Below are 26,509 nucleotides of genomic sequence, written 5' to 3' on the forward strand. Positions count from 1 at the left end.
ACAGAACCAGACTCCGTCTCAAAATAATAATAATAATAATAATAATAATAATAATAATAATAAATACAAAGAAAAGAAAAATAAAAGAAAGATACTTACATGTACTCAAAGGCTTCACTCAGGGAGCCCAGCATCCTATGGACCAAGACAAATTCATAGGAACGTGACGGCGTATGTCTCAACATTAAGCCACATGGTTCAGACTATAAACACCCTGATGTTCCAACAGAGAATTGGGCCTAAACCAGGCCACAGAGCAGCAAGACAGGGAGAGGAACAAGGAAAAGGCATTCTAGGCAGGAGAGTGGGTGGAAGCAAAGGGTTGGGAGAGGAGCTGCCTGGCATGGGGGCGAGGCAATGAGAGAGCTTTGGGGAAAACTTGGGGAGCAGTGGGGAGTGGTGGACAGGTAGAGGCTGGGTCGAGGAAGGCCTTGAAGGTCAGGCAGAGAGTTAGCTCCGGAGCTAGCACTCTCTTCAGGTCACGGGTGGGAGTGCAGTGGTCCCAGGGGCCCACCCAGGTCTCCAGCAATGTTGTTGTCTGCCTCCTGCTAATGCTCTTTTCTCCTGCTCTCACAGTGGCTGCTCTTGTTCCTCCTAATGCTCTGGCTTCTGTCTGCCTCAGGAACCTGGCCCGCCTCGGCCTCCCCTCCCCAAAGCCTACGTCCCCCTGGAGTCTCCTCCAGCCGTCCCTCCACTCCCTAGCGAGAGCCGCTTCTGGCCCTACCCCAGCTCCCCTTCCTGGCACCGCAGTGGCGAGACAGCCAGGGGGCAGGTACCCATCACCCTTGGGTCCTGGAGGGTGGGGCAGGGGACAATGGGCAGAGGGCCAGGCCAGGGGGCAAGGCAGGGCCCTGGAGTCATTTTCCCCATTAATTTTCCCAAAGTTCGGTTTCTACGGCGCCCCTGCTCAGCTGGACTCTGGGATAAGGAAAGGATAGTTGAAGCCATCACACAGGCCATCTTTCTGTGCCTTTTTGTTTTCTATAGGTGATGGGGACATGAGTTACTGCTCCAACCCCAGGCTCATGGGAAGCCAGTGTTTGTGGGTGCTGGTATTATGCCCCACTCCCTACCAACATGACCAGCCAATGGGAACTGAGTGACACTCCCAGCAGTGCCATTCCGATCCCTTCGTATGTCCATCCCAGGCCCCACTCTGCCCATGCTATCTCTCTGCCTCCACCTTGTATTGTGTCCTCGCTGGGTTTCATGAGTTCCTGGAGTATAAGGATACAGGCCCTTTTCTCTCCTGTTCTGGCCTGTTGTCTCACCTGCATCCCTAGCCAAGATCTAGGAGCTATGCAGTTAGGTTTGAAAGAGGTTGTGTGATGAGTAGAAAGAGTCCTGTACCTAAAATTGGAAAACTCATATGCTCATCTAGGTTTAGCTATGTATAATTTGCATAACCCTTGAGGGTTTCCCTGGTGAGATGGGCAGAGCAGGTAATGTTACCTATATGTGACAGACGAAGAAAGGGGACCTCTGTTCTCTAGTTGGGCTAGAACTGGAGTTGCTGACCTTTAGCCTGGTCTTCTTTCTGTATTCTTCTCACTGAGGCTTAGATTCTTCAACTGTACCATGGTAGCAGTGGCTCAGATGATGGCTGAGGTCTCTTCTAGTCTCATGATTTTGTGAGCCCACACACTAAGTGCCCTTTTCATTTCCCTAGAATCCTGGTACCAAGACCCGCCTGGTTCTGTTTGCTCATGTCTTGGGTAGGATTCCCTACAGGATCCTCAGAGACCCTCCACTGGCCATTCCTTGACTCTGGCTCACAGCAAGTCTGTGGTTCTTAGTGTCAGCCAAAACAAATGGTCAGGTTGAGGGGCCTCCTAGGGGCTATGAGCTCTCATTCCCCAAGATGGCCCATCATTGAACCTCCTTAAAGTGCATGGATGGGAGGCTCCAGTGCATCCCTGTCCGCCTCCCAGGTGGCACACATAGAATTGCCTTGTTCCCTGTATCTGCAAGGGTTTGAGCTTCAACCATTGCAAAACAAAGAAACATCACTGGGGGCCAAGTTCCTGACAGCCATACTAACATCAGTCATCTTCTCACCCTTTCTCTCCAGCCCAAGGCAAGCTACGAACAAAGCAAGAAAGACCCCCACCAGACATCACCCCTGGACACCCCCAGAGACATCAGCCTTGTGCCCACCAGACAAGAGGTAGAGGCAGAGAAGCAGGCAGCTCTCAACAAAGGTACTTTGTGACCCATCTTCCCCTAGAAGTAAGGCAAGGATGCTCAGGGAGGAGCCCTCGGTGCTCATTCACACCCAAAGCCCGGTGCCACACCCTGAGCTTTTTAATCTCGGTGGAGAGTGGGGCTGAGCCTGTCTCTGAGAAGTTGGCTTCCTGCCTTCCTGCTCTCCATGAGGCCCACTGGCTACTCTGTCTTTCTGCAGTTGGTGTTGTGCCTCCTCGGACAAAATCGCCCACTGATGACGAGGTGACCCCATCAGCAGTGGTGAGGAGGAATGCCAATGGGTTCACCAATGGACTCTCCTCCCAGGTGGGTACCTCTGAGAGCTCATGCAGGCCTGAGCTGGGCTGCGAGTCCAGGGGCCTGTGTGTGTACCCACCCATCTCCCTCTGCTGTTCAAGAAACTCAGGGCTGGAGAGGAAGGTGGAACATGTGCGAGGTGGGGCAAGAGCCCCACTGGAGGAGGAGCTCTCCTGCAGGGAGATGTGTCAGGGGATGAGGAAGCTATGCTGCATTAGTCAGGGTTCTCTAGAGGGACAGAACTAATAGGATATATTATATATATATATATATATATTATATATTTTATATATATATATATATAAAGGGGAGTTTATTAAATATTAACTTATATGCTCACAAGGTCCCACAATAGGCCATCTGCAAGCTGAGGAGCAAGGAGAGCCAATCCGAGTCCCAAAACTGAAGAACTTGGAGTCCAGTGTTCCAGGGCAGGAAGCATCCAGCACGGGAGAAAGATGTAGGCTGGGAGGCTAGGCCAGTCTCTCCTTTTCATGTTTTTCTGCCTTCTTTATATTCACTGGCAGCGGATTAGATTGTGTCCACCAGATTAAGGGTGGCTCTGCCTTGCCCAGCCCACTGACTCAAATGTTAATCTGTTTTGGCAATACCTTCACAGACACACCCAGGATCAATACTTTATATCCTTCAATCCAGTCAAGTTGACACTCAGTATTAATCATCACAAGTCCACCCCTTGTCAACTTGAACCCATACACATCTCGTGAGATCATACATAATCTTCAAATAAAGACAATAATAAGGTCATAATTACACCTAACATAATACGACTATCCTTCATACAACCGGAAACACACCAATCCCCAACCCAAATACTATGATATAAAGTTAACAATACTTAAATGCTGATGTGAGGTCACTAAATCCTATGTCATATGATAAAGGAAAAAGAAATAAAATATTTTCCTTAGCACAAGTGTATACGTGCACAAACATATTTTTAGCAAAAAAGGGAGGAAATACTCATGACCATTACAGTCCCTGCTTCTGCAGCTGGTCACGTGGTCGTAGCTGGTATTGATGACCACTTTCTTCTGCTATCCATTCTGTATTCCCTCTGCCTTCAGCAAGCACCTCAGCAGGTCGTGGTGTTTTTCCTGGTGGAGTGACCAAACCTTCATTCCTGAGGGGTCTGGGCCATTTGTAGTCCTGCCTGGATTAAGCTGTTGTAGTTTCCCATTGACCTTAATCACAGGATCTCTTAATACTAAGAGATGCCCTAATGGATCTCCTGTATTCCATGCATATTCTTCCTTACTTCCATTGTGAAGTAGTAGACTGATTTCATCTTGATAGTCCGGGTCAGTCACCCCAGCCAACACTATAACTCCCTTCTTAGCCTGTTGATTTAAAGGTAGGAGGAGCCCAGAGTGTCCAGGTGGCAATCTTAACTTCCAGTTTAATGGAATTGTTGTGTCTCCTGGTAGCATATCGAGGGCTCAGTGTTGGTTTCTGCTGCTGGCAAATTGGGCACTCAGCAGTGGCCATAGCCAGGGCAGCATTGGTGAGTGGAAGTCCATGTTGCTGAGTCCATGCGTAACCCCCATCCCTGCCACCATGGCCACTTTGTTCATGGACCCATTGGGTGGCTGGGAAAAGAGGCTGAGTGGTGTCCACAGAATGAGTCATCCTGTTCATCCTGGATGGATCCTGGATAATAATCCTATCCAGGATTATTAAAATCCTCCTCTGCTGAGGTCACCCATTGGTGAGCACTCACATAGTATACAAATATCTTCATGGTTTTTGACCCCTCACAGAGGTCCATCCACATACCTCTTCCCCAGTTTCTTTGTCACCAATTTTCCAATCGTACTTCAAAGTCCCTGACCATCCAGCCAAACCATTGGCTACAGCCTGTGAATCAGTATATAATCACACATCTGGCCATTTCTCCTTCCCTGCAAAGTGAACAGCCAGGTGCACTGCTTGAAGTTCTGCCCACTGGGAAGATTTCCCTTCACTGCCCTCCTTCAGGGATGTCCTAGAAAGGGGCTGTAGTGCTGCAGCTGTCCACTTTCAGGTGGTGCCTGCATATCGTGCAGAACCATCTGTGAACCAGGCCCTAGTCTTCTCTTCCTCTGTCAACTGATCATAGGGAACTCCCCATGAGTCCATCAGTGCAGGGTAGGGGAGAGAAGGCACGGTGGCAGGAGTGGAGGTCATAGGCATTTGAGCCACTTCCTCATGTAACTTACTTGTGCCTTCAGGACCTGCTCGAGCCCGATCACGTATATACCACTTCCATTTGATGATGGAATGCTGCTGTATGTGCACCATCCACTTTATGGCTAGATGGACCAGAAAGCACCCAGTTCATGATAGGCAGTTCAGGTCGCATGGTGACTTGGTGACCCATAGTCAAACATTCAGTTTCCACCAAAGCCCAGTAACAGACCAAGAGCTGTCTCTCAAAAGGAGAGTAGTTATCTGCCGAACATGGCAGGACCTTGCTCCAAAATCCTAGAGGCCTCTGCTGTGATTCATCTATGGCAACCTGCCAAAGGCTCCAAAAACATCCCTATCTGCCACTGACACCCAAGCACCGTTGGATCTGTTGGGTCATATGGCCCAAGTGGCAGAGCAGCTTGCTCAGCAGCCTGGACCTGTTGCAGAGCCTTCTCCTGTTCTGGACCCCACTCAAAACTGGCAGCCTTTCAGGTCACTCGATAAATGGGCCAGAGCAACACACCAAATGAGGAATATGTTGCTTCCAAAATCCAAATAGGCTTGCTAGACTTGTGCCTCTTTCTTGGTTGTAGGAGGGGCCAAGTGCAGCAACGTATCCTTCACCTTAGAAGGAATATCTCGACAGGCCCCACACCACTGTACCCCTAGAAATTTTACTGAGGTAGAAGGTCCCTGAATTTTAGTCAGATTTATTTCCCATCCTCTGACATGCAAATGTCTTGTCAATAAGTCCAGTGTGTTTGCTACTTTTTGCTCACTGGATCCAGTCAGCATAAGGTCATCAATGTAATGATGTGATATCTTGCAGAAGTGAAAAGCTATCAAGGTCTTCCTGAATAAGATTATGACACAAAGCTGGAGACTTGATACACCCCTGAGGGAGGACAGTAAAGGTATATTGCTGGCCTTGCCAACTGAAGGCAAATTGCTTCTAGTGGGCCTTATGGACAGGAATGGAAAAAGGGCATTTGCCTTGTCAATGGCTGCATACCAGATACCAGTAGATGTGTGAATTTGCTCAAGCAATGAAACCACATCTGGTACAGGCAGCTGCAGTTAGAGTAACCACTTGGTTAAGCTTACGATAATCCACTGTCATCCTCCAAGATCCATCTGTCTTCTGCACAGGCCAGATGGGAGAGTTGAATGGGGATGTGGTGGGAATCATCACCCCTGCATCTTTCAAGTCCTTGATGGTGGCACTATCTCCTCAATCCCTCCAGGGATGTGATACTGTTTTTGATTTACTATTTTTCTAGGTAGAGGCAGCTCTAATGGCTTCCATTTGGCCTTTCCCACCATAATAGCCCTCACCCTACCAGTCAGGGAGCCCATGTGGGGGTTCTTCCAGCTGCTAAGTATATCTATGCCAATTATGCATTCTGGCACTGGGGAAATGACCACAGGATGAGTCTGGGAACCCTCTGGACCCACTGTAAGTCAGACCTGAGCTAAAACTCCATTAATTACCTGACCTCTATAAGCCCCTACTTTAACTGGAGGACCACAGTAACATTTTGGGTCCCCTGGAATCAACATCAGCTCAGAGCCAGTGTCCAGTAGTCCTCGAAATGTCTAATCACTTCCCTTTCCCCAAGGCACAGTCACCCTGGTAAAAAGCCAGAGTTTTCCTTGGAAAAGGATGGAAGAAAGATTCACTGCATAATTTGTTGGTAATGTAGTGGGGTCCTTCCTCAAGATGACCCAGCCTCCCCTTCATTCAAGGGATTCTGCATCTGTAAACTGGCTTAAGTCTGGAAATTGACTGAGAGGCTATGATTCTCTGTTTTTATAATTCAAATTAGTCTTTTGTCCATTTGACTTGGAAGTTTTCTGCTTGATAAATTAAGTAGGAATGCAGTAGGCTTCCTACCAATTTCACTTCTAGGAATACCAGGATTAATTAGCCAATGACAGAGGTCTACACGAGTCAGACTATTCTGATTGCTGTTTTGCCTCTGCTGTCCATTACAGTAGCTACACCCACCTTGCCTTTGATGGTTGAGTGCCACCACTTGGACCCTGCCACCTCGGGATCCAATTATTCCCATTGTATTTAAATTTTGTAGTTGAGTGACTGCAGTTCCCACCATTAGATCTGACATGCAGAAAACAGCAATTATAGGGCTCTTCAAAGATGCAAGTGCTGCCCTCACAAATCTGTTTCATAATGCATTGGTCAAGGGTGTATCTTCTGGACTCTCCTAGCTGGAATGAGTAGGTCTAAAGTGACTAATCCACTCCACCATCCCAGTCTCCCTGAGCCTTTGGATCCCTTCCTCTACATTAAACCAAGGGAGAGCAGGCATTTCCAGCTTGCTCACAGTGGGCCATCTTTTAATCCATATTTCAGCTAACCAAGCAAATAAACTATTAGAACCTTTTTTTAACTCCCTGAGCTGCAACATTAAATGCAGAGTCCCCACTTAGTGGGTCCAAATCAATAAATTCAGCCTGATCCAACACTACGTTCCTTCCACCATTATCCCACACTCTTAATATCCATTCCCATGCCTGTTCCCCAGATTTCTGCTGATATAATTAGAGAACGCAAACAGTTCTTTTAGAGTGTAGCATACCTCCTCATGGGTCACACTCTCAACCTCACCTCTAGGGGCCCACTGGGATTTTAGTCTAGCTGTAGGTCTAGAAGCAAACAGAGGTGTTGGGGGTGCCTCCCAAGGAGAATCAACATTATCTTGCCTGGCAACTGCTTCAGGGGAGGCCATGACTGTTGTCTCTGGTAGCACAGGGTTTATCTCCTCAGACAAAGGTGGAAAAGTTGTTGGCAGCATGGGTCGGGGAGGGGATGTTGCCACTATTGGGAATGGAGAAGCTGTTCCTTCTGGCAAAAAAGGTTCATAAGAGTTTACAAACTCAGTGTCCCTAGCTTCATCAGGGTCTTCCTACATGTCCCCATTCCAAGTTTCAGAGTCCCATTCTTTTCCAATCAATGCCCTCACTTTAATAGTAGACACCTGGCAAGGCTGTGCATGCATCTTTTATTGCAGGTCAGCCACTCACACGATAAGAGCTTATGTCTGTTTTTACACAATTTCAGCTCTTTCTCTATAGGAGATAAGACTCTAACTCAGGACAGTCTTAGCATATTTGAGGCTCAGTATCTGCTTCTGAAGCTGGGAGATACAATCCCTGAGTTCATCATTTTCTTTCATCACTGTCTACTGAACTTAGGAGCAACCAACCAGCTTCACTATGTTCCTTGGTTCTCTACATATGGTCAAAGGTATTATGTGGAGTCAGTAAATTCCTTGCCTCTCAACGAACCATGAATCAAGAGTGTCAAATGCATTTATTTTGCATAACTCTCTGAACAGTTCATGCCAAGGACTATCAGTGTTCTCCATACTATTAGAAGTAGAGTCCTAGCATTTTTGGGTCCAATCATACTAAGCAGCCAACTCCAGAAGCCCCAAAACCAATGAAAGAACTCCATCCTTAATACCAAAATCTGTATTAGTTAGGGTACTCTAGAGGGACAGAACTAATAGGATATATACATATATATATTTATTTATATGTATAAAGGGGAGTTTATTAAGTATTAACTTACATGATCCCAAGGTCCCACAATAGGCTGCCTGCAAGCTGAGGAGCAAGGAGAGCCAGTCCGAGTCCCAAAACTGAAGAACTTCAGTTCGATGTTGGAGAGCAGGAAGCATCCAGCATGGGAGAAAGATGTAGGCTGGGAGGCTAGGCCAATCTCTCCTTTTCACGTTTTTCCGCCTGCTTTATATTCACTGGCAGCTGATTAGATTGTGCCCACCAGATTAAGGGTGGATCTGCCTTCCCCAGTCTGCTGACTGAAATGCAAATCTCTTTGGGCAACACCCCCACAGACACACCCAGAATCAATACTTTGTATCCTTCAATCCAGTCAAGTTGATGCTCAGTGTTAACCATCACATATGAATAAAAAATATAAAAGAGTATTTTACAAAATTATTGTACTATGCTATTGATGAAATACAAAGCAGGGAAAGCAACAAAAGTCAGTGTTCAGAGTCAAGTGTGCTGACTCAAGGCAGTGTGAATTTCCTAGGGCTGCCAGGAGTTAACAAATTACCACAAACCAGGAGCTTTAAAACAATGGAAACATTCTGTCACAGTCGTGGAGGCTAGAAGTCCAAAATCAAGGTGACAGCAGGGTTGGTTCCTTTGGAGACACTGAGACACAATCTGTTTCATGCCTTTCTCCTGGCTTATGGTGGTTCCTGGTAACTCTTGGCATTCCTTGGGTTGTAGATGCATCAACCAAATCTCTGCCTCCATCTTCATATCACCTCCTTTTCTGTGTGTCTTCTTTCCTGTCCCATATAAGGATACCCATCATTGAATTTAGGGCCCACCCTCATCCAGGATTATCTCATCTTGAGATTCTTAATTACATCTGCAGAGACCTATTTCCAGATAAGATCACAGTCACAGGTATTTGGGGCTAGGACTTGGACATCTCCTTTGGGGGGTACTATTCAACAACTTCAGTCCACTCTATGATACCCAAATTTCATGCTCATTTCACTTGCAAAATACATTCACCTAACCAACATTCCCAAAAGCCTCAGTCCATGACTGCATCCTAAGTTTAAAATGTCATTGAAATATCATCAGCTTAGAAGTCCCAAATCTCATCATCTAAATCATCTCCATCTGGTATGCATGAAACTCTAGGTACAATCCATTTTGGGGCAAAATCTCTCCATTTGTAAAACTAGAAAACAAATTAATTGGCCAGGTGCAGTGGATCATGCCTGTAGTCCCAGCACTTTGGGGAGGTCAAGGCAGGAGGATCACTTGAGCCCAGGAGTTTGAGACCAGTCTGGACAACACAGTGAGACCCTGCCTCTACAAAAAACATGAAAAATTAGCCGGATGGGTTGGGTGCAGTGGCTCACACCTGTAATCCCAACACTTTGGGAGGGCGAGGCAGGTGGATCATCTGAGGTCAAGAGTTAGTGACCAGCCTGGCCAACATGGTGAAACCACGTCTCTACTAAAAATACAAAAATTAGCTGGGCATGATGGCACATGTCTGTAATCTCAGCTACTCAGGAGCCTGAGGCAAGAGAATCACTTGAACCTGGGAGGCGGAGGTTGCAGTGAGCTGAGATCACGCCACTGTGTTTCAGCCTGGGTGACAGAGCGAGATTCCATCTCAAAAAAAAAAATTAGCCAGGTGTGGTGGTGCATGCCTATAGTCCTAGCCTGCTCCAGGAGGCTTAGGCTGGAAGATTGTCTGAGCCCTGGAGGTTGAGGCTGCAGTGAGTTGTGGTCATGCCACTGCACTTTAGCCTGGACAACAGAACAAGACAAAACAAAACAAAACAAAACAAAAAACAAGGGAAGGAAGGAAGGAAGGAAGGAAGGAAGGAAGGAAGGAAGGAAGAGAAAGAAAAAGAAAAGAAAGGAAGGAAGGAAGAAGGAAGGAAGGAAGGAAGAAGGAAGGAAGGAAGTGAAGGAAGGGAAGGAAGGAAGGAAATCTGCTTTTCAAAATACAGTGCTGGAGGAGAGGCATAAGTCCTGGCCAGGTGTGGTGGCTTACGCCTATAATCCCAGCACTTTGGGAGGCTGAGGCAGAAGGATTACTTGAGCCCAGAAGTTTGAGACCAGCCTGGGCAACACAGTGAGACCCTGTCTCTATTTTAAAAATAAAATTTAAAAAATAAAATTTTTAAAAAGTAAGTCATTGCTGTCCCAACAAGGAAAAATTGGAAGGAACAAAGGGGTCACCATTCCAAGCAAGTTTCAAATCCAGCAGGGAAAATTCTATTAGTTTTCAAGGCCTGAGAATAATCCTCTGTGACTCACTTTCCTGCCCTCTGGGTCCACAGAGGCTCCATCAGCCCCTGCCTCTAGGCCTGCTTCTTTGAACCCTGCCTCTTTGGACCCTGCCTCTGCATCCACGGCTTTGTTCTGAGTCATTCTTGCTTTTCCTTGAAGGTTAGCATGGGTGTGTAGCTAATGTCTGGACGGAGGGAGGGAGGGAACAAAAAGAACAAAGGGACTAAAATGGCGCATTTCCGGGTTCTTCATTGTTAACTTTCCCGCGCCCAGGAAAGACAGTCGTCCACTGCGCAGGCGCAACCCGACCTCCCACGGAGAAAAACCGGAACCCACCTAGCCGCGCCTACCGCCCCACCCCTGACCCGCCTATGTCCCGCCCACTGCCCTCCCTCTCCCGGGCCCAGGACATAAAAGCCGCTCCCGGCAGGCGCGTGGTGCGAACTTCCTTGGCCCCTGCTCGTGTGCGGACCTGGGAACCTGGGAACCTCACCTGAGAACGCTGGAGCGACTTCGTCGGCCTCCACCGCCGGAGACCGGTGAACCTCGCCCCTCCTTCACATTGGCTTGTAAATAAAGTTTTCTTTTACTTTGCCTACTTGCCTATTCTCTGGCATTTACTCTGGTGGTCGTCTGGAGCAAATCAGCTAACTACCTCTATTAGCCTATTTCCTGCCTGTGGAATCCCAGAAGTCTCACAGCTATTTTCATTTCATCTTATCTCTGTCCTTTTCTGTACAAGCTAGCAGTGTTTCTGCATATATAACAGTCTCAAAAACTTTGTAGGCCCCCTTTGTATTTCAAGGTTATCCATTCTAGATAACTCCATCTCTATTTCTGGCTTCTTCTGGGATGGTCGACTGGGTTCATGAGACATACCTAATCTCTTTAGCAAAATGTTGTCCAGCCACATCCTTGACCCTCTCTCTAGGGCACACTGTTCCTACAATGAGTTTCCTAACTTCAGCATCCTTTGTGAACTAGGTAGGCTGAGAACCTCCCAAAAAAAGTGCTGGTTTCTCTTGGCTTTTGGCTTAACAGTTATTTTATCAATTTATCTTCTCTATAATTTTCCTATAAGTACAAAGAGAAACCAAGCCACACCTTCAACACTTTGTTTGGAAATCTCCTCAGCTAAATATCTAAGTTCATTACAGCCTTCAAGTTCTGTTTCCACTCAGCAGTAGAAAACAATACATTCACATTTCTGCCACTTTATAATAAAGATGGCTTTTCTTCCATTTCTAATAATACGTTTCTTATTTCCTTCTGAGACCTTACCAGAAGCATCTTTAACATTCATATTTCTACCAGCATTCCATTCATGATATATATACGATGGGCCCTCCATATCTCTGGGTTCCACATCTGTGGATTCAGCCACCACAGATCAAAAATATTTAGGGGAGAAAAATAATAAAAAACAATAAAACAGTAAAAATAAAATAATAAAAAGCAATATAGGCCAGGTGTGGTGGCTCATGCCAATAATCCCAGCACTTTGGGACAAGAGGATTGCTTGAAGCTAAGGGTTTGAAAACAGCTTGGGCAACAAAGCAAGACCTCATCTCTACAAATAATAATTTAAAAATTAGTCAGGTGCAGTGGTATGTGTCTGTAGTCCCAGCTACTTGGAAGGCTGATGCAAGAAGATTGCTTGAACCCAGGAGTTCGAGGCTGTGGTGAGCTATGATTGCACCACTGCACTCCAGCCAGGGTGACAGAGCAAGACCCCATCTCAGAAAAAAAAAAAAAAAGAAAGAAAAGTAAAAGCCAACAATATAGGAAAACAACTAGTTACATAGCATTTACATTGTATTAGGTATTATAAGTAATCTAAAGGTGATTTAAAGTATACTGGAGGATATGTGTAGGTTATATGCACATCTATGCCATTTTATAGCAGAGATTTGAGCATTCATGACTTTTGCTATCCATCAGGATCCTCGGACTAGTCCCCTGGGATACCGAGGCATAACTGTATTCTCCAGGGCAATAGAAGCTTTCTTTTCTATGCTGTTCACTTCCTCTGAGCCCTCACCAGAATCATCCTTAAAGTTCTTATTTCTGCCAGTCATCTCTTCAAGGAAATCCACTAGACTTTTTCTATTATATACCTTGAAATTCTCCCAACCTTTACCTGTTAGCCAATTACAAAGTCTCTGCCACATTTTTAGCTATGTGTTATAGCAGCACCCCTTTCCCAGTACCAAAATCTGTGTTAGTTTCCTTGGACTGCTGTGAAAAATCACCACACACAGGGTGACCTAAAACAGTAGAAGCATATGCTCTTATGGATGTGGAGGCCACAAGCGCAAAATCCAGGTGGTGGCAGGTTTAGCTCCTTTTGGAGGCCGTGAGGGAGAACCTGTCCTAGGCTTCTCTCCTAACTTCTGGGTATTGCTGGCAATCCTTGGCATTCCTTTCTGAGTAAATGAACCACTCTGATCTCTGCCTCCCTCTTCATGTCACCTCTACTCTCCATGTCATCTTCTTTTCTGTCTCTTATGAGGACACACCATTGGATTTAGGGCCCACTCTAATTCAGGATGATCTCATATTTCTAAATAAGGTTACACTCTCAGGTACCTGGGGTCAGTTCTTAGACATATCTTTTGGGGACCACTCTTCAGCCCACTACAGGCAGACTTCCTGTAGAAGGTAAATGTTAAGGGTTCAGGATGGAAAATCTGGGTGGGGGATAAGGCACTTGTCAGAGCCCTGTTTTCCCATGGCAGCAGGAACGTCCCAAGAGTGCTGTGTTCCCTGGCGAGGGGAAAGTCAAGATGAGCGTGGAGGAGCAGATTGACCGAATGCGGCGGCACCAGAGTGGCTCCATGAAGGAGAAGCGGAGAAGCCTGCAGCTCCCGGCCAGCCCGGCCCCCGACCCCAGTCCCCGGCCAGCCTACAAAGTGGTAATGCCTTCCCAGCTACCCACAGGCATGAGCCTGGCATCTGCCAACACTTCCTACTCCCAGGGCATGGCCAGCCGGGGCCTGGGGGATTTGAGAGGAAGGAGAGGGGAAAGAACCCACGCTGGGCACCTGGGAGAGCCAGAGAGTCCTCTCTCCCACCGGTGGAAGAGTCCTTCAAGTGTTGACTTTTTCTTGTTTAAAGAAAATAACTCACAAAAAGGAATGCCTTAATTATTTTGTTGAAATGAATTATACAAAATTCACTTAATAGAGAATAGTACAGAATTCACCACACAGAAATAGCTGTCACTTACGCACGTTTCTGGAGCATCTCCTCTGTGCCTAGCATTGGGCTGGCTGCGATGAAGATAATCATAGTAGCTCACCATCACATGGCACAATATAATCCACAAATCCCTTTCATGTTATTTCATTTAATCCTTTAGCAACATTGGGTTAGGAATTATTATCCTATTTTGCAGATGGGGAAACAAAGTGAGGAGAAATGAAAGGATTCCTGGGCTACACAGCTATGTTAAGTACAGAGCTGGATGTAGCCCAAGACATCACTTAACTTTTCTTTCCATTAAATTTTAGAAATATGGAAAAATTATGACTCATAAGTCCTGTCCTCAACAGCTTACATTCTAGTTGATGGATTAGGACTTCGATAGTATGAAATCATTAGAAGTTAGCTGGGTGTGGTTGGCTCCTCATGCAAGTAATCCTAGCACTTTGGGAGACCAAGGTGGGAAGATCATTTGAGGCCAGGAGTCTGAGACCAGCCTGACAACAAAGTAAGATCCTGTCTCTATAAAAACATGTTTAACAAGTAGCTGGGCATGGTGGATGCACCTATAGTCCCAGCTACCTGGGAGGAGGCTGGGATGGGAGGACTCAAGGCCAGGAGTTTGAGATTGCAGCGAGCTATGATTCTGTGGCTGTACTCCAGCTGGAGCGACAGCAAGACCCCGTTTCTTAAAAAATCAAAAGAAGAAATCAATACAAGTCACACTAACTCAACTGCCCAAAATATATAGCAAAGAATGTGAATACAGGGTACAGCAGGATGGGGAACAGCAAGAACTGACAAGAGATGCTGATGAGATGTTGCCTCTGGGGCCTGGCAGGTGGGCAGGCTTTGGGTCCGTAGAAAGGAAAGAGGATAGTTCTGCAGTGGGGTGCGGTGGGAGCAGTGGGGTGGCAGCTAGATCAGGCGAGCTGGGAAGGGAAAGCGAGGACAGGGCATGGCTAGGGCTACCTGGAGGCATGGGTAGCCGTGATGCGATCATGACACTGCTGTCCCCTAGGTGCGCCGCCACCGCAGCATCCACGAGGTGGACATCTCCAACCTGGAGGCAGCCCTGCGGGCAGAGGAGCCTGGTGGGCAGGCCTACGAGACACCCCGGGAGGAAATTGCCCGGCTTCGCAAAATGGAGCTAGAGCCCCAGCATTATGATGTAGACATCAATAAGGAGGTGAGTGGAGCCAGGAAGGGCTGTAGTGGGAGACTCTGAGAAGGGACAGAGGTGGTAACCCCAGCCCCTCCATAGCTCTCCACTCCAGACAAAGTCCTCATCCCCGAACGGTACATTGACCTGGAGCCTGACACTCCTCTGAGCCCTGAGGAGTTGAAGGAGAAGCAGAAGAAGGTGGAGAGGATCAAGACACTCATTGCCAAATCCAGGTAACTGGCCTGGGTGAGCCTCTACTTCCTCTGCCCACCCTGGCACCTAGGACACCTGGGCCACTAGAAGTTGTTGGGGGCACAGAGCCTCCCCAGGGGAGAGCACATCAAGGTGGTGGCTCCAGGCAGCAGACAGGGCCCAGCTACCGGCAGAGGCAAGGATGCTGCTGTCAGGTGCTAGTAAGACCCGCCAGGCTCGTGCACATCACACCATCAAGACAAAACTGAAGGCTCGCCCTCTGGTGACTTCTTTTCCCCTTCAAGGCTGCCCTAAATGCTCACTTGAACCTTTTAATTCATTTGAGAACATTGAGGGTAGGGGTCTCAACCTGTGTTTTGCCAGGGTCCCACTCACTCCTAGGGACAGCCTTGCTGGGAATCAGAGACTGCACATTCATGGGGCCCTGGCCCTCCCTGCCAACCTCAGTCCGCAGGCCCCCCGAAGCCACTTGGACCATCCTGTCCCTCCCTCCATTTCTGTGTGTCTGTGCCTCTTCAGTATGCAGAACGTGGTGCCCATCGGCGAGGGGGACTCTGTGGACGTGCCCCAGGACTCAGAGAGCCAGCTGCAGGAGCAGGAGAAGCGGATTGAAATCTCCTGCGCCCTGGCGACCGAGGCCTCCCGCAGGGGCCGCATGCTGTCTGGTGAGAGGGGCTGGGCCTCGCTCCACCCTGCCAGGGAAACCAGCTGACCAGTTTTAGGGGAGGAAGCGCAGCACTGCTACCAGGGGGGCAGTAGCAAAGAGATATAAGGCTGAGGAGATGCTCCTCAAGGTTGAGACGAGCATCTATTGAGCACCAGGTACTGTGCTAGGCTCAGGGAGGTGCAAAGGGGCCAGAGTTGCTGCATCCAGGAGCTCAGAGCTGGAATGATCCTTGCAGCCACCTTAGGGAGTAATGGCCAGAGGCCATGCAGAGCATGGGGAGCCATTCTGCCCGGGCAGGCCAGGGAAAGGCACAGAGAAAAGATGATAACTGAGTTTGACTGAGAAAGATAAAACTATTTCTCAGTTTCAGGGAGAGGGCCAGGTATTCCAGAGTATCCTTTCATTTCCTGCTTTTGCTGCATGCAAATAGGAAGAATCCTAGAAAAGATGGTGCAGGCAACCAAAGAGTTGAGAGCAATACAATTACCACCTTGGCTACTGATCCAAACTCACTTTTCTGCTAAGAAAAGATGACTATGAGGAACTGACTTCACACTGATACAAAGGCTACCAGGTCCTGACTAGATGCTGATAGGGCTGAGATCAACAGGGTCAGCTTCTGCTCAGTCTGAGATATCATCCCAGAATAGATGAAAATGTAGTTGAGCTTTTAAGAATGAAAGAGATTCTGTATGAATGGGAGGGTTAAAGGGAGAGGAGAGACAGTGGGTAAGTCAAGGAGCCTGGGAGACTGTTCCCTTCATCAAGATAAAGGTGTTTAGGATAGAGAGGTAGAGTGAGAGTGAGAACTTTGAAGGCCAGTTAAGAGGAATGACTCAGAAGGGTGAGCCATGGTTGGAGATGACATTGGCAGAGGGGCGAGAGCAGGTGTGCAGGCCGCAATTCCGGTAGCCCAGGCAAGAGCCATAAGCAGGTTGGAACCGTGGCTCGGAACATAGTGGAAGGGATGGCGTTTCATGTTGGTGATTAAGGACGATTCAAATTCTGGTGCTCTGATGTTCCATTTCCTAATCTGTGAAATTCAAATCAAAATTCCTGCCTCCAGTTCTGGTGGTATGAGGATTGGAAACAATGTGTGCCAAACACCTAGCACAGTGCCTAGCATTCAGTAAGTGCTCAATATATGCTCGCAAGCCGTAGTAGTGGTGACAGTAGCAGTAGCGCTGTGATGCTGGTAGTAGTAGTTGAAATAGCAATAGACGAAGTAGAAATAGAACCATTTGTCATTTTGCTAATTATTTTAAATATGGATATTTTCAGAAACCAGAAGATTTTAGCTGCGGCAAAGAGGATTTAAGTAAGCCTTAATGAAGAATCTTCTGCCAGTTAGGGTGTAATGGACTTTAGAATGGGTGTCCAGGGAGACCCTTGGAGGTATTTCAGGGAGAGGCTGTCTTTAGGCTGGAGTTGAGGGGAAGAGAAGGGATAGCTTCAGAGAGCCCCATCCTGCAGCCAAAAGGCAGCAAAACCAGTTTGGCCGCAAGGAAGCAGGCCTCTGTTGAGCCTCCCTGTAGTTTAGCTCCAAAATGAACTTGAACCTTCCAAAGATCAGATTCCACATGCTCTGGGCAAAAGGCAACTTCCTGTTTCAAGGGGTTAGAGAGACAGGCCGGTTTAAAAACTTTGCTCTGCCCCAGCCCCAGCCCCTGGCTCTCTCTACTACAGTTCCTCAGCCAAAGGTTCCATGAAAACAAAACCCACCCGGCCTATCCGATTTCCATCTTGATACACACGGGCTTACATGTCAGGGTCTGTGTGCTGAAACCAAACGGTCACCTTGCTTTTGCCAAAACCCCAACTATTTAAAAAATGGCTGTGGCAGGGCCAGACCTCAGACTTAGCCCACTGTTCCCACCACCCCTGGCCTGTGGCCCAGCTCCCCAGAGCTACAGCTCTGCCAGACACAGCAAGGCTGGTCCTGGGCATGCACTATGCGGGCATAGGTTCACACCCAGGACACTGTGTGTGTGGCAGTGCTGGGCACAGGTCATGAGCATTATGTGCATCGGGTACAACGAGTAGAGTTCGGTGCCCGTGTGTGGTGTGTGGTGTGGACAGAGTAATCAGTGAGGAATGCTGTTATGCTTACAAATCCACCCGGTGCGTGCCGACTCAGGTATGTAATATGTGCGAAGTTACTGGCGTTTTTGAGGTTGTACGTGGGTGCCGGCTGGATGTCATCGTGCACCGTGCTCTTGGATCTGGTGGTGTTTGTAGATACATGCATTTATTTGTGTGTATTCAAGTGTGCAGTGTGAGAATGGAGGAAAGGTTTGAGTACAAATGTAGCAATGTGTGTATCTGTGTAAAATGTCTAAGGACGTTGTGTGGAGACCCATTATGAGTCCAGGTGGTATATGGTAAGCTGTTGGAGCATAAATGTACATGTATGTGAGTGTACAATACATTGGTGGAGGTGGTGTTTATGAATGCTTGTATTTATGTGTGATTGGCTTTTCTGCGGTATGGGAAATGATAAAGCATATTTGTGTATATGTTGTGTACAGTGTATATATTGCAGTTTTGTGAACTTATGTCTGTGTGCACAGGCTGGGAGAAAGTACAGTGTCATGAATGTGAGTATGTGTGACTGATCATTTCTGCACACATGTGGTACTTTGCACACTTTATAATATCACATATGTGTGATTCACATCTGCAGCACATGCAAATTTTAACTATGTTGATGGATATGTTTCTAATATATATTTAGTATTTTTCTGCCTTCTTAACAAAGTTCTGTTTACATATGACCTTTTCTTGCTCCTGTATTACATTATAAATATCTTTATTTTGCCGACCTCTGTTAAAGGAATGTCCTTAGGGCCACAATGGACATAGATCTGTTTGTAGCTATGCTAAATGTTCCCAAACTTGGCCGGGCGCGGTGGCTCAAGCCTGTAATCCCAGCGCTTTGGGAGGCCGAGATGGGCGGATCACAAGGTCAGGAGATCGAGACCATCCTGGCTAACCCGGTGAAACCCTGTCTCTACTAAAAAATATAAAAAACTAGCCGGGCGAGGTGGCAGGCGCCTGTAGTCCCAGCTACTCGGGAGCCTGAGGCAGGAGAATGGCGTAAACCCGGGAGGCGGAGCTTGCAGTGAGCTGAGATCCGGCCACTGCACTCCAGCCTGGGTGACAGAGCAAGACTCCGTCTCAGAAAAAATAAAAATAAAAAAAAATATGTTCCCAAACTGTCACTCTTTTAAAGCTGTTATGTCTGCTTTTTACAAAACATTTTCTTTCCTCAGTCGTGCTTTCTTACAGATGTCAGTGGGCCTCCCAATTCCTCTGTCTCTTTGAATTTTCCTGTTTCTAATCTCCCCTGGGCTAGAAACCCAGTGAGTCAACACCTATTAGAATTGTGTATCAATAAGAGTAACTGGACTCTAAGGGGCCCTATGAGTAAATTCTGAGAGCCTCACTGCATTTCCTGTAGGCTGTAACCTCTATGTTGGCTTCCTGGAGATATTTTTTGCTGTGTTTTTGGTTTCTTGGCTGTTTTAGAAGTTGAGACTGCTAGATGACTAAGCGTTGGGTCAGTGATGTGGCTATGCACACGAATGTGTGTTTCAAAGTGTTTGTGAGTGCACGTGAAGTTGTAAGTGTTGGGTCACATGGAAGGGTGCAGGCTTGGAAGTACACAAATACGCTTATTGTGAGCTGTGTGCAATGAGTGTAATGACATGGTGTTGCCAGATCCCATGCACAAACTTTGTATTGTGTATAGGCAGACAACTTCACATCCATGCGAGAGCTACATGTGTTCTATGCACATGTAGGTGTATTAGATATGTAACGAGAGTAGCCACCTTGGCTCTTTCTCTTGCACAGGCGGCAGGGAAGGTGATGAGGTTCAGGGTAGGGTGGGGACAAGGGACTGGGAAGTTCAATGTTGGGACCCTTCTCTCGGTGGAAATGCAGTGTGACCCTGGCTGAGGTCTGGTTCCTTTCTGAGCCTGAGCGAGGATGTTGTCTCTGCCATCCTCCTGCCTCGCAGCTACAGTGAGGATGCATGAGGGTCTGGAGGCTGCATAGAGCTTGTCCCCAGTAATAAGTCTTCCCTTCTCATTGTCCTTCCACTTTACTATTCTTAACATGGAATAATAATGATAATAGAGTAAAATCTCAGTAATTCAAATGTCATTTCAGGCTTGTCTCGATTTGCTTAGGGGTGGACTGAAGTTTGACTTTACTGGACTGATGAAAGGAGGTCTCAAGTGTTAGCAGGGAACATGTTTCTGAGCCCTTGACTGTGCCAAGTTAACAGAACTCGCTTTAAGTTGATCAGAAATCTCTGTTTTGATGGCACTGATTAACATGGTGGTCACTTCACTTCTGTTCATTAAATGGGGCCAGATGGTTTGGATTGGTGTGATTTTACTGCACTATTAATCATTATCGTTAGTGACACTGCGGTATATAAAGTACCACTCCCTGGTTCCGTCTGCACAGTCGCAGAGAGGTGTGGGAATCTCCCCATTGTGTGGATGGGAGGGGAGCCCTTGGCCCAGAGAGGGCCTGGCCTTACCCACAGTCACACTGGTTCTCAGCAGAGCCTAGATTCGGCGAGGTCTCCTCTGGGGCCTCACACTCTCCTCCACGATGCCCTGGGAACGAGGACAGCTTGGCCTAGCTTGAGCAAGCTCCAAGCTCAGTGCTGTCTCTCTGCTTGCCTCCCTGCCTCGCTCCCCGCCTGGGGAGGGCCTCGCTTGCTCTGGATGCCCACCCTCCTTCCCCACCCACCCCCATTCACCTCCCTGTTCATTTCTGTTTCCAGTGCAATGTGCCACCCCAAGCCCTCCCACCTCCCCTGCTTCCCCGACTCCTCCAGCCAACCCCCTGTCGTCTGAATCCCCACGGGGCGCCGACAGCAGCCATACCATGCGGGTCTGAGCTCTGACGTAAGCACTTTTCTACTGTATTTCATCCACCTGGGGAGTGGGGCCCCTTCCTTCACCCCCATTGAGCCATCTGTGTCCTCTCATTTTGGCATTTTGCTTCTCCCCTACCCCAGTGCCCTGTACCGCTCCTCCCCACTATCCATCCATCCATCCATCCATCCATCCATCCATCCATCCATCCAGCTTCCCCACGCAGTGCTGGGCTGGAACCGGCTGGCAGGGCCGCTTCTTGGATGTTGTGATGCCAATGGCCTTTGCTTCTCCAGAAGCAGGCAGGGAATGGTGCCGAGACCTTACCTGTCTTCTTTCAGGGAAGGCTCTCCCCTGACACCCCACCCCTGTGCCTCCTGTCTGCTGACAAGCTTTCCATCTGTTGAGATACACAGATGCAGAACCTTCAGAAGCCCTCAGAAGCTGTTTCTCAACTCCCAGATCTTACTGTAATTTAAAATAACATTGACAACTACAGCCAAAGGCTGTGAACCCTTCCCTTGTCCCTAGCCCACAGCCGCTCACTCTCAGTCAAGTAGAAAAGAACACTGACTTCCTTTCCTTTGTCAGGGTTGAAGGACCGGAGTGGATTTCTGCCAGGCTTTTGCAGGATGAGGCTTCTTTCTCCTGGGAAGGTTGGCTGGAGTCCTTGCTCCTCTGTGCAACCCTCTTCTCACCCCATTTCTCTTTTCTCCAGTGCAAGCCCTGGCTGAGGCCAATGCTGTGAAACTCCACAGAGTCACATTCTGAAGCCGTCCTCTGCCCACCTGAGGTCCTGGCTCCCCACCCTGGCCCCCTGCCCCTGCACTCCCATGGGAATGCTGCAGGGAGCCAGGCTGGGGCCACGGGCTGCTGCCGAGAGGAGCGTGGATACCTCAGTGTCCACACACCCACTATGCCTAACCCTGGAGCTCTCACTACTCACATCGTGGTCCTGGGCCAGGACCTGAGATGGCACTGGGGAGCACCATCCTCGTTAATGCCCAAGTCACAGGGAGCCTCGGCCTTGCTCTGGCTGGGGTTGTGGTGACTCCAGTGGAACAATCCCTGATGTGGGACATGCTGTGGTGGAGAACACACTTATGGCTATCTTATGTAAGGACTAGAGGTGAAGAGGAGATGGACACTGCCTCTTGGAGCCAGCCTGACACCGAGGACAGCACTTGTCGTCATCCCTATCTTCATCAGCCCCACCCGGCTGCCTCAGCTGGACCCAGGGCTTTGACAAACCCAGTGCTTTGCTTATGGGTGCTCGCTGGGGTCCATTGGAGACTGACCACCCTGCTTGAGCCAAAGACAAGGTGATGAGAGATGGGGAGAGGCTATTGGCTCCCAGAGGGAACAGTGCTGGTTGTGGCTAGAGAACAGCAGGTCTGTGCAGTGTCTGAGGGCAGGTTGGGAAGGGTAGCAGAGAGAGAGAGACAGAAAGAGAGAGAGAGAGAGAGAGATCCTCAGAGTGGGAGGAGGGGGAAGCAGCAGGACATATTGGCAAGTCAAGCAGGAAGGAAGATGGAAAAGGGGTATCGGATTGGTTTCCCCAGGTGGAGCCTTATGTTAGTGCCCAGTGCAGTGCCAGACTGTCTCCTCTGCTCCTCCCACCTCATCCCCAGGAGGACCCACCAGTGGAGCACAGGTAGCCTCAGTGGAGATGCTTGGTGTGGGGATCTGAGTGAAGGGGGTTGAGTAGCGACTACCTGGGAGATGGCTGTTGGTAGTTCTGTGCCTGGTGCCTGCCTCCCGGTCCTGGGGTAAGGGGCAGAGAGAAGGACTTGTCTTATGTAGGGTGTGGTCAGCCTTGGGGCCTTACCTACCCAGTTCTGCGATATTTCTTGCCCTGTTCCCCCTGGAATGTGCAGTGATCCAGCTGAGAATATGCTTTGAGGAGGAGGGATGAGGCCTTAATCTGGGAGGCCTCCCAGGATTTCAGGACCATCCCCCATCCCAGGCATCCCAGACGAGGACTGGCTGAGGCTAGGCGCTCTCACGATCCACCTGCCCAGGGAGGGCAGTGGGGGAGAGACAGAAAAGCAAAGCGCATTCTTCCTCAGCTCCACCCACCTGGAGATGAATGTAGCCAGAGAGGAGGAAGGAGGGAAGCTGAAGACACCGTGGCCCCTAGGCCTTCACTCTGCTAGAGTGGCCACCCAGAGGCTTCAGCCTGACCTCCAGCGGTCCCAAGAACACCTACTAACTCCTCTCCACTCCTTCATGGCTGGGACAGTTACCATGGCTGGTTCATATGCAAGTAAAGATGAAAATTTACTCAACAAATATTTATCGAGCACCTTTTATGTACCAGGCACTGTTCTAGGTGCTTAGGATATTCTCATGTTTCTGAGGGATTACAGCCTGGGAGGATTCCACCAATCTTCACTTCTAGCAGGTTTTTAAACGTGACCCTTGGCTATATTTCCCATCTTCACAGTTCAAGCACCCCAAACCTGCCCTTTCTCCCCTGCAGACTGGCAGGTGGGATTGGCTCCCAGGTCATCTTCTCTCCCTCTTTCCCCCGCACCTTTCTCCCTCCACAGGAAACAGATTTTTCAGGGCCTTCCACTCCTGCCGCTTTGTCTGTCTCTTTTTTTTTTTTTTTTTTTTTAAGTAATATTTTTTAGAAATACATGTAAAATACCAAGAAATAATGTCTGCACCTCTGCCACCTCTCTCTCACCTCTTATTTCATAAAGCTGGCTCTTTATGTTGCTTTACATGCCTTAATATATGTTTTATGGAGATTATACATATTATAGATCTATATATGTAATATATTTGTTTGGATGTCTGATCTTTTCCTACAGTTCCTGCCCAGGCCTGTTTTTCTCTCCCTTATTTTCCATATCATTCCTAGCATATCAAGGCCATACCCCTTGCCTTTTTGATCCAAAGAAGAGGAGAGGAAAGACTTATTTTAAGACAGATCTATTTTATGCTTTTGTTTAAAAAAAGCAAATCTATTTTCAAAATGTGCAATGTCTGAATGGAATTGGCAAATGAGGTGAGGAGATGGAGTAACTGCCTTTAGGTCCCAGCCCTGTGCCCTTCCCTCTGCCACAGTGGCTTCCTTCCATCCTATTCCCCAGTCAGGAAAGGGCTGGTCCCCAGAGCTCACCCAGAGAGCATCTTGCCGGGGCAGGGCATTCCCTCGGAAGTCCTGGCTTAAGGATTTTATTACACTGTCCACTCCTGATGACCCTCTGCAGTTGTCAGGCGTGAATCCTCTGGAAGGAACTGTTTGCAGTTTTATGCACAAAGGAGACCCATGCAGGCATGCACCTCAAATGGGCTGCTAGACTACCCCTCTTCATCAGCCTGCTGGAAAGAGCAGACAGTGTAATGGCAGCCTATGCCAAACAGCACTAAGGATGTCGGTCTACGAGATGGTGTGAAGCCCAGAGGAGGCAGCTTGGGATCCTCTGGGCCATCCCTGGCCCTTTAGCACAGACACGTACAAGTTCCTTGGGCTTGTCACACTCCTTTTCACTCGATCCCTCTCTGGTCTGGGTCACATCTGTGACATCCCCCCTCTGCAACCTTTCTCTCTGGGGGCTGTACCAAAGGCATGGTACCTCAGTCTGGCATCCAGACTGCGAAATCAGCCTCTGAGCCGAGGAGGGTCCTACAGACAAGGTGACATCTCAACCTCACCCAAGAAACCCCCAGGACTTTACCCCAGCAGGCTGCCACGGGGGCACCGAACGAAGCCAGCTCAGCCTTCCAAACTGCTCAGCCTTTGTCAACCATCAAATTGGGCAAAGGGTCTCTGGCCTTGCAAGGATTTGGGCAGGATGGAAGTCTTTGTCTAGATCTGAAATCAAGGGCTTGGGAATCTAGAGCCGAGCTCCTGGCCAGCGTTTGAAGCCTGGCCTCCCAGCTGGGGCGTTTACTGACACCCTGCCACCAGCCTAGAACATCCCGCTCTGAATGAACAGAGCGCAGGTGGGGGTCCAGGGCTAAGTGACCCACCTGGGGACGCTCTGATTATTCATCCAGGGCCTTCTCAACGAGCACATTACCTCCATGATCAATAACCAAGAGGCTGCAATCAAATACTGCTACTGTCACTTCGAAGATTTTCTGAGATCGCAAGTGGCACACTTGCTCTCCGACCTTTGGGAGAGGCATGTTTTTGGGCAGGGCTGGCTATGGCAAGAGGGAACCAGTTCCTTTCTCCTTTAGGCACCCTCTACCTGGCAGCTCTTAAAACTAAGAAAAAATATTATATACACACACACATATATATACACACACACACATATATATCTATTTATGCACATATTGGGGCCAATTTGATTTGCTAGTATTAGACAATAAACCATACAAGGAAATGTATGATCTCAGTGTCTTTATTTAGTATAAAAGTGACCTTAGAAGAAGGGTGAAGGTTAGATAGATGGAATCTCTGTCGGGGGCAACCAGCTGTAACATCCCCTTAGCATCTTTCTAGCAAATGACCCCCCTCCCCAGGAGGAGGGGACGGCCTGACTGAAACAGGTGAGAGTTTGCTTCCTCCTTTCAGCAGCATTCTTTTTAGATTTAGGTACCGAAGAATTCCAGTGAGTTCTGCATTTGTATCTTGCAAGTTTGTATAAACTCAATATAGGAAATAAAATGAATGTTTTGTACATGTGGTGTGTGTCTCCTACTCTGTGTCTGCCCTCGTGGTGCTTGTGGGCTTGTGGGGTTGGCAGCTTGTGGGGTTGGTAGGAAAGGGGAATGGGGGCTGGGGGATAGGCTGGGTGCAAAACATATGCTCCCTTCCTCCCCTGTGCCTCAGCCTGCCCTTTTCGGCCTCTATCCCTAGGAGCTGGGGAAGCAAGGGTATGCTGCCAACACCAGCATCATCATTTCAGTTCAGGTGACCCCAGATCAGGGTTTGTCCCAAGGTTCTGTATAATGGGAGTATCAGATGCTTCAGGCCCTGGCACCTTCCCTTGGTTTGACTCAGACAAAGGATAGGACAGCAGGAGAAGAAAATGAATTCCCAGGCTTTCTTGATTACTACACAATGCGCTATATTGCTGCTTTACAAGAAGGTGCATAATTTGATGGGAGGTATAACGCCACCCCAATTCTCATCCTGCCTCCATCCTTTTGGTTTATTTCTCTTGACAGGTGTTTAGTGGTTATCAGCTATTGACACTGTGTGAAGGGCTTTACCGGCGCTTCTCAATTTGGAATCTTACTGTGGGAAACAAGAGTGAAGAAGCCTGGTAAATTTTGTGGGGTGGGTAGTGGAAGAGAAGAGGTGCACCCGGGAGACTGGCAGGCTCAGCTGGGCTTCTGCACGTTGTCCGAGGGAGGATGGCTCAAGAAAAAGCGAGAAAGAGAGATGAGAAAGCAAGCTTCCTAATTCCTAATCTTGCATTGACTTGGCTTTCATGGCTGAAGCGGAATTCCGGACACCTGTTCCCATTTCTAAGGGCTAGTACAGGGGTGGTCACTTTTTAAATTTAACTCTATTTTGGATGTTGTCACATCCCCAGGATGATGTCCTTTGTGAACCCAGGAGAGTTGTGACCAGATGTAGGCTCTAGGGGAGGGCCTGCATCAGAGGCTGGGATAGGGGGGTGTATATTGGAGAACTCGTCACTTTCCAGGGGACTGAGCCTTTATCTGCAGCCTCCATCTGAGCCAGAGCCAATGGCAAGGGCTTGGGGAGGAGGTGGAATGTGAGACCACAGAGCACCACAAGGCATCACTGCATCCACCGACAAGGGCTGGCTCCTCCTCTCAAGAGATGATGCCAGCTGGTGCCTGCTCCACCCCCTACCCAGATCAAGCCAGGTTGGGATTTGTAAAAAGGGGGCAGTAGCTGATAAATGTAAACGA

At 48.4% G+C, this 26,509-nt stretch overlaps 1 protein-coding gene across 21 annotated transcripts in view; it reads left to right on the forward strand.

Annotated features, from left to right (window-relative positions):
- PLEKHA6 (pleckstrin homology domain containing A6) overlaps positions 1–25,302 on the forward strand; it is a 161,028-nt gene extending 135,726 nt beyond the window's left edge. For 15 of the 21 annotated variants that reach the window (XM_017881032.1, XM_017881030.1, XM_017881033.1 and 12 more), the window contains 9 exons: positions 623–772; positions 2,072–2,201; positions 2,405–2,511; positions 13,254–13,430; positions 14,741–14,908; positions 14,984–15,117; positions 15,617–15,762; positions 20,566–20,689; positions 21,378–25,302. In XM_017881032.1, coding sequence (XP_017736521.1) covers positions 623–772; positions 2,072–2,201; positions 2,405–2,511; positions 13,254–13,430; positions 14,741–14,908; positions 14,984–15,117; positions 15,617–15,762; positions 20,566–20,681 — 1,128 coding nt within the window. In that variant the 3' untranslated portion in view covers positions 20,682–20,689; positions 21,378–25,302. The remainder of the gene's footprint in view (positions 1–622; positions 773–2,071; positions 2,202–2,404; positions 2,512–13,253; positions 13,431–14,740; positions 14,909–14,983; positions 15,118–15,616; positions 15,763–20,565; positions 20,690–21,377) is intronic. The other 6 variants (XM_017881039.1, XM_017881048.1, XM_017881049.1 and 3 more) reach the window with 4 other exon arrangements.
- Positions 25,303–26,509: the final 1,207 nt, after the last annotated feature.

This window comes from Rhinopithecus bieti, unplaced genomic scaffold, assembly GCF_001698545.2.
Source record: "Rhinopithecus bieti isolate Rb0 unplaced genomic scaffold, ASM169854v2 scaffold_12049, whole genome shotgun sequence".
NCBI lineage: Eukaryota > Metazoa > Chordata > Mammalia > Primates > Cercopithecidae > Rhinopithecus > Rhinopithecus bieti.